This window comes from Hippopotamus amphibius, chromosome 16 (assembly GCF_030028045.1).
Source record: "Hippopotamus amphibius kiboko isolate mHipAmp2 chromosome 16, mHipAmp2.hap2, whole genome shotgun sequence".
Taxonomy (NCBI): Eukaryota; Metazoa; Chordata; class Mammalia; order Artiodactyla; family Hippopotamidae; genus Hippopotamus; species Hippopotamus amphibius.
Genome location: NC_080201.1, coordinates 27,504,211 through 27,514,886, shown reverse-complemented (window position 1 = coordinate 27,514,886; position 10,676 = coordinate 27,504,211). Strand labels below are relative to the sequence as shown.

The window sequence follows — 10,676 nt, the reverse complement described above, 5'->3', positions numbered from 1 at the left end:
CAGATGGTGATCCCCAAGCACTTCATCTACTTTTCTTTCTCCTGACCACCAACCACAGTAAGAGAAAAGAGTTTTGGACTCAAATAGGAATACTGTTTCATAAATTGTGAGGGAAGGCCTTTATATCTTTTCTTCTCTGCTAACCACTGATCCAGGATTACCTTCAAAAAGATTGCCCTTGGCATATGGAGCTGGGGGCCGAAAGTCATCTTTCTGATTGTAGCGAAGCTTAGTGGTGTTACATGCACCATCGCCCCCGAGAACATTCACCCTTCTCCATGGGTTCGTCTAAAGCAAATGTTACTGATAAGTTCTTTTTAGGTCTTGTTCTTATATCTCCTTTCTGTAGAGCAGGAAGATGAAGGAAAAAAAGTCAGTTGGTGCCGGAGAGCTCACGGATGAGTCCCTGGGGCAATAACATTTAATCAGCCACTTACGTATAGGATTGACTTTAGAGGCCTAGGTGCCATTGACTGTTGTTCTAGATGCTGTCCTTTTTCTTTGGACATTTGCATCCTGGTAGCAACGCTGGGGAAGATAGAAAGGACAAAGCCATAGTGAAAACAGATGCAAGCTCCTTTATCAAATCCAGCTATCACTCCATCCCTGCCATATGTCTTTGGAAAATTAAAGGGACAACAGAACAACAGAACATTTAATCCCTTCATTCCTCAAAATCTTGATCACCTCCTGTTGTTCTTTTTCTTCTTCTTTTCCATATTCCTGTTCCCTCCCATCTTTCCTTATCATTGGGATCATCGGGGAACAGGAAGCAGAGAATGTGGGGTACCTCCAGGACATTCATCCATAGAATATTGCCAATAAGCTTCTTAAGGGGCTTTTTCTCCTTTTCTCCTCTATGTGACAAACCAGGACGTTGAAGCCCTGTTTTGGAGATGCTCTGATACTGATGGCTTAACTCATCCCACTGACGTGACCACTCCAATTGTGCCGAGGGGAGGGTGTACCTAACAATGTTGGGATGTTTGTGGTCACTGCCCTTGCCCCATTTGGGCCAACTCATCTTGAGAGACTTACTCAGCACTGCACAGAATCCATCCCCTCCCAGAACTCCTTGCTTATTTTTGAAGATTGACTTTTGCATGTTCTTATCAGTTCACCTAATAGAGGCAGCTCAGTACCTGTCTGATGAGCATCTTTCCCCAAAGCCTCTGGTGCCCTTAGAGGCTGGGATTCTCGATGGGGGTGGCTCTTGGGGAGTACACAGCTCTTCATATGTATCCCCAATGGCAGATAACAGCCAGCGCAGGCCTTCAATTATAGGCTGTTGGTTCCCTCTTTGGAGGTTTTTGATGGCTGAACAGGGTTCCTGTGACAAAAAGAAGAGTAGGCTTCAGCTCAGGAGGCTGGGACCCCTGGGGTTCACAGTCCCAGTCACCCGCAGCCAAAGAGCTCAGCTACACATAAGTTCTGCTGTGCTTGACAAAGCTCTTAATACTTCCTAGGAGACATTCAGCATTCACTCCTGAGAAGGTAAATGAGAGGTACAAAAGCTAAGATCCTTTAATCAAGTGTAACATCTTGAATGTGTGACCTTGGACAGGTCACTCAAGAGTCTCTGAGCCTTTGCTTTCTTAACCATAAAATGAGGCTATTGAAACTTCCAACTTTAAAGAGCTATTTTGCAGGCCTAATGAGAAAACAGATGGGAATGTGTTATAAAAGCGTGATGTTTATGATCGCTGTTGAGTCAGAAATCATCACTGTAGCTGTTGCCTGGCAGGGAGAGGCCTTGCCTGATACCCAGCATAGGAGGCTGATCACGGACTGGGCCAAGGGAGGCATCAGCCTTATTTGAGAGGACAAGGGAGGGGAGGGCTGGACACTTACCACTCGGCACATGGACTTGCTCTTGCTCATTAGCTTTTCCAGCAGCAGATATTTAACAATATCACAAGGTAGCAGGGCGTCTTTCTTGTCTTGCTTGTTGGCCAGGCTAAAGCCAGGCATTGGAGAGAGGGAGGGAAGGAGAGAGGAAGAGTGAAACTAAGATAGAGGCCAAGGGCAAGAAAAGAAGGGAAAGAGGGGGGCAACCAATTCTGGTACAGCTGCTATATATGCAGGGACCAGCTTTTAAGCCATCCCCAGTGAGGTGAGCCAGACATTTTTCTAGCCAGCTCTCAATGAAGGAGAGAATAGCACAAGTAATTTGAACCTGAGATAATCCCCAGGTCTCACGTCTCACTTCCACACGACACACTCAAACTTTAATTAGAATTGCCAACTGGGATAGGAACAGATTTGGAGCTTTTACATCCTCCCCCGAACTCTCTTCATGTTTGAGATGGGGGTGCTAACCAGCAACAAAAAAGGCTAAAAGGGAGTGGGAGAGAGGTGAGAATTGACAGGCCACCTGAATTATTACCCTGGAATAAGAGTTACGTAACTGTCGAGTGAGGAGGCCAATGGCACTGAATATACAAAAGAGGGGTTTTCTACCCTCGTCTCAGGGTCAGAGACTGAAGCCAGAATAAAGAAGCAAATGTAGGAAGGCAGTCTTCAGGAAGAGTTGAGGGATGGGTTGGGGGGGGGACAGTGTTGGAAGATCCAGATATTACTCTCCATTTCCCTTTAATGCTTGCCTTCAAAATTACCTTTGCACAGTTAGATAACAGGTTCCCCCATGGCAGTGCCTGGTAGAAAGTAGCTCTTAAAAACAGGCCCCAGAGGAGAGGGGGGCCCCTTTGCGCCACTCAAAGAGGAGAGGAGCTCTAACTGGATGTGACAAAGGGACCACCTAGCCCTTTCTCTGTCTACTTCTCTTCTAAAGGCATAAGATGGGAAGGGGAAATTGGACACAAAAGCAGACTCTTACAGTAGAATGGGTTTCCCGGAAACTCTTCTATCAGACAGCAGGCGGGTTAAGATGACCCTCGCTTCCTGAATGCGCCTTAAGTTACTGGAATCCAGAACAAAAACCAGCCCATGTGCCCGAGCATAGTAGTTGGGCCAGATTCCTTGGCTCTTCCTGTCTCCATTCAGGTCGTAGATGGAAACGTCATAATTATCCAGCAGGAGTGTGGTTGTTTCAGGTTTCACAGAACTGTCTGTCCTACTGGGGAGGACTATGCATAGGGGAAGAAAGAAGCGAGAAGAAAACAGGGGACTCTAGTTAGATGAAAGAATTTGTTAAACGATGATCTGAACCTTGACTAGAGCCTGCCCTGAGGAATCCTACGGAGGTATCCTGCCATCCTGCTCCCACTCACCGATCCGTCCTCCTAAATTGGCACTTTGTTCATGCCACCCTCTCCTGGCTCAGTAACCTTCTGTGAGTACCCACTGCACCGAAGATAGAATACAGACTCCTTTCCTTCCTAACCTGTCAGATCCATCGCTTCCCTGACTGGTGTCCAGGGTCCCTCGTACCCAATCTCTTCCTATGCTTCTTGACTCGTTTGCCTCTCCACCCCCGACTCCGCATGAAGGTCTTGCTCTCTCTTGCCTTGAGCCTTCATAAGATGCTATTCCTGCTGGTTAGAACACTCTTCCACTACCCTCTGCTTGATTAACACCTATTTTGTTTTTCTAATATCAATTTAGATCTTGTTTCTTCTAGAAAGTTTTCTCTCACACCACCATCCCCCAGTACAGATAAGGTGCCTTTCTCCTGCGCTTACCACTATCACAGCACATATTACAGTGTTATAGATTCTATGATTTATTTATCTGGGTTAGAAACTGCGACAAGATAGGAACCCCTTCAGTTTTATTTACTGTTATATTCACGATGCTGAGCACAGAAGCTGGTACACAGGTGCTCCATAAATATGTGTTGAATGAATCTGATGAATGAATGAACATCCTTTCTTCAAGGCCCAGCTCAAACACCTCTTTCTTTAGGAAGCCTCTCTGACTGGCCCAGCTCTCCCTTTTCTCTTGTTGAGCACATGATCTGTTAAACTGGTCCTTCCCCTCATTCTGTGCATGTGCTGTCTCCCCAGCTAAGATATAAACTCTGTGAGGGAGGGGCTCTGCATCTCCTTAGACACAGTAGGTATTCAGTAAATGTTGATCATACCGGTTACTGTGGATGAGAGTATGAAATCCTCTTATGTCTCCTCTGAGCAGCCATGCCAAACTCAGATACGTTCGCCCTTTCAAGGCTATGACCAGACCATACAATCCCACAGGGCATTCCACCCTTCACGTAGCCCCCTGAGAACTGTGGTTCAGCATGACAGTCTGTAGACACATTCCAGTTCTTTGAACTGACAGCACTTACCTGTGCTCATGCTTGGGTTCCTTGCCCCGAATGACCATGGCAGACAAAACAGTTATAGTGAATGATGTTGATAATAATGGCCTATGTCCCAAAATGTTTTATAGCTGGTGTCTTCAAATGTTCACACAAGTTACTACTTGTAGATTGGAACTTCCTCCCTAGGCTGTTACCTGTCATAACCATTTGCAGGCGTTGGGGGGGAGGGGCAAGCGATTGCATTTTGGGTACAGAGGAACCTACTAGATTGACTCTGGCAGGCCTGCATGGGCAGGGGTGGCCTGAGATAGTCTTCAGAATGTGACATCAGTGGCACTTTGCTTCTTAGCCATTAAAAACGTCTCTGTGACGTCACAGCCATAAACCTATTGGTTTATGAATCAGCCCCAAGTTACTCACCAAACACAAGGCAAGTTATACAGTAACAAATTAAATAGACTCCAGGCTCTGTCCTCTAGGAATTAGCATGGAAAGCAGACACTGTTCTCATAGGCAAAATACCGTAGGGCTAATTACAGATGAGTGCTTCCCAAAGCTTACTAGCCATTAGAAAGGCCTGGGGAGTTCTTCAAATATAGGTTCCCAGGCCCCACCCAGACTGGATGGGAATCTATGGGTGGAGCTGAGTTGGGTTCTAAAAATTATCCCCACTTTTATCAGGAATCTTGTGATTCATCCTGGCTCCTTGATTTTCTTGCTGCTGCTTACCTTTTCACCATGTCTGCCACTCAGAGAATTAGGAGAGGCAGAGTCAAGTTTGCTGCCTATAAGGTGAGATACCAGGCTGAACCACTGGCTAAAATATGCTTGGGGCTGCCACTCCAAGGGTGGGGGGAGGGGGAGAGAGGGAAAAGTTGGAAAGAGGCAACATGTAGCCTGAGGAGAAGGATCGAATGGGGGAGACTATTCATTCCATAAATGAATGAGTACCTACCTGAAGGTAGTAAAAGTACAGAGATTGAAGATACAGAGCTGAAAGGATCCATCCTTTTTCCTCAAGGGCTCACAGTATAGGGGATGGACTTGCAGTTGTGCAATGATGTTGTGATAAGTGCATGATCAAGGGAGGCACAGAATAGAGTGGGAGCTGAGGAAGGAGGCACTGGGCATTAGGGATGACTTTCCTGAGGTCAAGCTTAGGCTGTGTCTTCAGGCATTTTGTGAAGCAGGTAGATGATGGAGGGGATGAAATGCTAGGTAGCAGGAGAGCAAATACAGAACGCGTGGGCATGTGAACTAGAATGGCGTGGTGCAGATGAATGGCAAGTCATTTGTTTTGGCTGCATCAGGGGGCCTATGTGGAGAGCATGGAAAACGAAGCTGGAGGAGAAATCAGGGACCACATCATGGAGGGCCTTCATAGTGTGTGGATAAGCAATTTAACTTTTATTTGGACAGCAACTGGGAGGCACTGAGTGGTTTCAAGCAGGAAAGGGCCACGATCCGATGTTTGCATTAAGTCCTTCGGGCAGCTGTGTGGACTGAATACTGGGGAGACAACCACAGACGGCAAGATCAGCCAGCAGGCTGTTTGCTGTATTTCAAAGACATTGATGCTGGCTTCAAGGCGGCCAGAGACAGGAGTCACGTTGGCCCTTTCCTCTACTTTGTAGATTGCTGCCAGGTTATATAAACAACCACCTCATCATAATCCATGTTTTATTTAATAAAAATCAGTGGAGGGCATCCTATGCCAGCCACTGTGCCGGGCTCTTTGACTGATTGGCTTCGTTAGCTGGGGCTTCGCAACTGGAAAAGTAGCTCCCTGCAATTCTGTGTAATGGCTTCCTGAAATGTCACGGTAGCAATCTGGAGACTTGGTATTAAACTAGCATGTCTCTGAACTGACACCGTTTCTTAAGCTCCAACCCTCTATATGAGCTGTCACAAAGAGTTATTGAATGAACTTCATCATCCCACACTTGCCTCTCTTATCTAGACCAAATTCCACTTTAATTGAGCTCTGAACCAGACACTTTCAAACATGCCAGCCTTCCTAATCAACTGCAGTGCTTTACGTAGTCTGAGTTCATTCATCCTGACACTGTGAGAAGAACTTCAATTAGGATATCTTGTAAAGGGAGCAGATGACAGACATGACATAAACAGGCTGATAATACCCGAGGAGAGGAGTGTGTGTGTCTGTATCTGTGTCTGTGTGTCTCTGTGTTGGGAAGTGTTTACCTTCAAAAGAGGAAACTTGAGGGTCATGAAATAAGGCTAGGAAGGAATGATTATTTCATTGGTCACCGGGACCCATGGGAGACCTCAACCAGTATCTAATGCTCTCAGTTCCTTACATCTCTGGAATGCCTCCGCAAGAAGAGTCTTGCCTGAGCTGTCCAGTCCCACTATGGCGACGGTTGCATACCTAGAAATGGAAAAGGAAAATGAGCCAAAGCTTTAAAAGTACTGTTAGTTCTTAGGCTTAAGAAAGATTATACTCTTCCTTGGTGTTTGGGGCTCTGCCTGCAGTGGTCCCAATGCAGTCATAAAAGGGACAGCCGGGTGGTAGAAGGTGGTGTGGGAACCCCTCTCTAAAGCCTCCAAGGATGCTTTTCTTCCCTGGTTCACTTGCCTTGTAGAATTGGTCATCCTCTCCCCAACCCTTCCCCTCATCTTGTAGATACTACTTAGTCACCTCCCCTAATGATATATATCATAAAGATTTGTCCTTTGAGGGACCATGGGCAGGTACATTGGAGGACATGGTGGAACAGGTCTAGAGAAATAATTATAGTATTACCTTCGCGGCTCTTCAGTTGCCTTTAGACGAGAACAGCAGCCGGTCAGTAGCCGGAGCATGATTCAGCTTAGTTCTTTAATATTAAGGGAAACAAGGAAACAAGAAATCAGCCCCGTTATTAGCTCTGAACTTAAATCAGCTTATAAGTACACAGGTACTGAGAAACAGAAAGCCTGGGACTGTCAGAAGTCCATTATTTCATTCTACCCAACCTTGTCCTTGTCATAGAGGGAGGGACTGGTTATCATCAACTCTAGTGGCAAAATGGGGTGATTTCTTATTAAAGCAACCCACACAGGCATAATGGCACCCCTTCAGCCATAGTTCATTCCTGTTTTGAATATCTTCATGCAACCTTGGAGGTGAGGGTGGGGTGGAGAGCTGTCTTAGAGAAGAACCAGCTTAGGTTTCAAGAAGGACCTATTGGTACTCTCTCACTTTGTCCCAGCTTCCCCTTCGCCCCCCACCCCATGTCCTCAAGTCCGTTCTCTACATCTGCATCTTGATTCTTGCCCTGTCAGTGGGTTCATCAGTACCATTTTTTTAGATTCCATAAAAAAAAAAAGAAGGACCTATTGGAAGATCTGTTCTAAGTAACAGCTATTCATTGGGCTTGGTTCTCTTACTGCCTCTGCTTCAAAAATGTGGGTGTTGGTGACCCACTATCATAGATTTCATACAATTCCAAGTGCTATAAGGGATTTTAGAGATCATCTACTCTAATTGATTTCAAACAACAGTCCAGGTACCCGACTCTCAAGGATTCTCAGGGAGTAGCATAAGCTCCCCAGGTGATATCAAAGTACAGCCATATTTGGAAGTGACTGCCTAAGTAGAAAGGGTAATGTAGACAATCACTTCACAATTAATCCATGTTGTAGCCTGTATTAGTATTTCATTCCTTTTTATGGCTGAATAATATTCCATTGTATGGATATACCACCTTTTGTTTATCCACTCATCAGTTGATGGACATTTGGATTGTTTCTACTTTTTGACTCATGAATAATCCTGCTATGTGCATGTGTGCATAAGTTTTGTGTGGACATATGTTTTCAGTTCTCTTGGGTATATACCTAGGAGTGTAACTGCTGGGTCATTTGATAATTCTATGTTTAACCTTTAGGAAGTGCCAGATTGTTTCTACATTTTACATTCCTACCAGAATTGCAGGATGGTTCCAATTTCTCCACATCCTCTCCAACTCTCGTTGTTGTATTTTTTTATAGCCATACTGGTGGATGTGAAGTGGTATCTAATTGTGGTTTTGATTCATATTTTCCTAATGACTAATTATGTTGGGGTCCAGAGCTGGGGGAAGCTCTGGTTGGGTTTACAAAGTACTTAGGCTGATACTCAGATGGGCTTTGCTTAGCTATCTGATGAGCATGGTGTATGTGCCCACTTATCAATGGATAACTTAGCAGGGTTCTACAGAGTCACCCACTGTTTTAGAGAATTGCCATCTCCAAATAGGGACTCACATTCCATAGCATTTCTTAGAGCATAGTTCATTCCCTAGAAAATCATTCAGATTCCCATAAGGACCTTCTGGAGGATAGCTCTGGCTTATGCCAGATGAAAGGGAAACCTTATATGTGGCCTGTGATCAAACCAGCCTTGCTCCAGCTTTGCTCATGAAGCTGATAAGACCTAGAGCCTGAAACACTGGAGTCTGATTGTCTGGGTTCCATGATAGCCACCTCCCTTTGAGATGAGAAGTAGCAGCTTCATGTCTGTTTCCTGATAATTGTCAGAGCTTGCTAACTTGATCTCAGGCAGTCTGTATTTGTTAGTACCACTAAGAAAGATCAAACTGGCATCACGCAAATTCTTGCTTAAGAACATATCTTAAAGAAGGATAAGTGGGATAACTGAGAAGGAAAATAATTGGACTAGGGATTACCAGGTCCTTCATTTCTAGCGCCTCTCCTGGGCACTCTGGAATGAAATCACCTAAATTAAACCTACCATTTTCAGATTTCTTATCTATAGAATGGAGATAATGATATATTTTGCTTACCTTGAGGTGGTTAATTATGTATCTGAGTAGAAGTTGGTTCTTTTTGGGTGAAAGACCTAAGATGGGTAGAGTAACAGAAAAGTGTATTGAGCTCTCTAGCCTTCTTGCCAGAGTAACTGAGCTCAGTTGCCCCCTTCTAACGGGTAAGGCGATGTCCTCACAATGGCTGTCAAGGTTCTGACATATCCATGGTAACCAGCAGCCAACCCACATCTCCCTACCTTGCCTGATTACAGTTAATCACTAAATGAACTTTTAGTCATCATTTTTTTTTGTTTACAAAGTATTTATATAGAACTTACTATGTGCCACCACTCATTTAAGCACTTCATACATATTAAACTCATTTCATCCTTATTATAACATTACAAAAAGTAGGAGCTATCATTCTTTTTAAGAGATGAGGTTCACAAAGAGGTTAAGTAATTTGCCCAAGTTTACCTAGCTCGTGAGTGGTAAAGCCCAGAATTCAAATCCAGGCAGTCTGGTTTCAGAGTCTGTGTATTAAGTTAAGGGTCTCACAGGCTATGCGAGTGAGATTTCAGGGACCAGGGAAACTGCCTCAGCTCTGGGTCTTTCCATCTTTTCTGGACAAACTGTATTGTACTTATTCTTTCTTTTAAGTTGACTTTATTTTTTAGAACAGTTTTAGATATACAGAAAAATTACAAAGATAGTACAGAGTTCCCATATACTTTGCACACATTTTTTGGGTACACATTTTCCCCTTTTATTAACAGTGTTGACCTAAATCACATAAATGGCCAGTTATTTCTCCAGCAAAAATGGGTTTATTTGGGATCAACAAAGATTTACAATTTGGGGTCTGCAACCATGACAAGCCACACACAAGTACCTCTTACAGCAAGGAAGAGAAAAGGCAGTTGGGTGGGCTATACTACAGAGAGTCCATTGAAGGAATTGAGAGTTCGAAGTCTTGTGGCTTTTCATTGGCTGAGTTGTGGCAATCTCTCATTGGCTGAAGTCTTGCCAGACAAGAAAAGAAAGTCTTCCTGTTGGGCTGTGCTGTTGTCATAGGGTGTGAGAGCTTCCCCTTCTGGCCTCTTGACTATTTTCATTGTGGTTTTTGTTTATTAATTTTTACATTTCCTCCCTTTGATCATGATCTTTCTCTGAAAGCATCGCTGAGTAAGAGTCAGGTTTTCTGGTTTCGGTGGCTTTTTGTCCCTCAGTGCCAGAAGGGACCTTTCCTGGGTGTAGTGTCCCACAATGGAAGGAAAGTGCACATATTGGAAACCTGCTGAGGTCACATTTGAGTAATAAGGAAGGATAGGAGGGACAACTCTGAGGCACTTTTTATCTAAAGTCCATATATCATCAAGATCATAGACATTGGAGATCACATGAAGTGTTATTTCATCCTCAAAGGTTTGGCTGACAAACTTCTGACAAGCCTGTTCTAGATATCTTGTGAAAACTGTCTCATCAGATGTGTTTGCTTCAATTCTGGGAACTGTTTACTTTCAGGTCACCAGATGTTGTGCAGGTCCACTTAGGGTATGGTGCTTTCTTTACATGTGTCATGTGAATCCAAGAATCTGTTCCCTGGAGTTTGATGGCACAAGGGTTGGTTAGTAGTACCTGATAGGGGCCTTAGCAGTGAGGTTAAAGAGAGTCCTTCTGGAGGTGTCTTTTCCAGTAGA

At 44.4% G+C, this 10,676-nt stretch overlaps 1 protein-coding gene across 1 annotated transcript; it reads right to left on the bottom strand.

Annotated features, from left to right (window-relative positions):
- Positions 1-238: 238 nt before the first annotated feature.
- Positions 239-7,048, bottom strand: LOC130838905 (ADP-ribosylation factor-like protein 13A). Its single transcript, XM_057712625.1, has 7 exons — positions 6,990-7,048; positions 6,544-6,614; positions 2,837-3,086; positions 1,852-1,957; positions 1,143-1,330; positions 438-528; positions 239-343 (listed from the first exon to the last, which is right to left on the bottom strand). Exons 1-7 carry the CDS (start codon positions 7,046-7,048, stop codon positions 239-241), a joined length of 870 nt encoding a protein of 289 aa, XP_057568608.1.
- Positions 7,049-10,676: the final 3,628 nt, after the last annotated feature.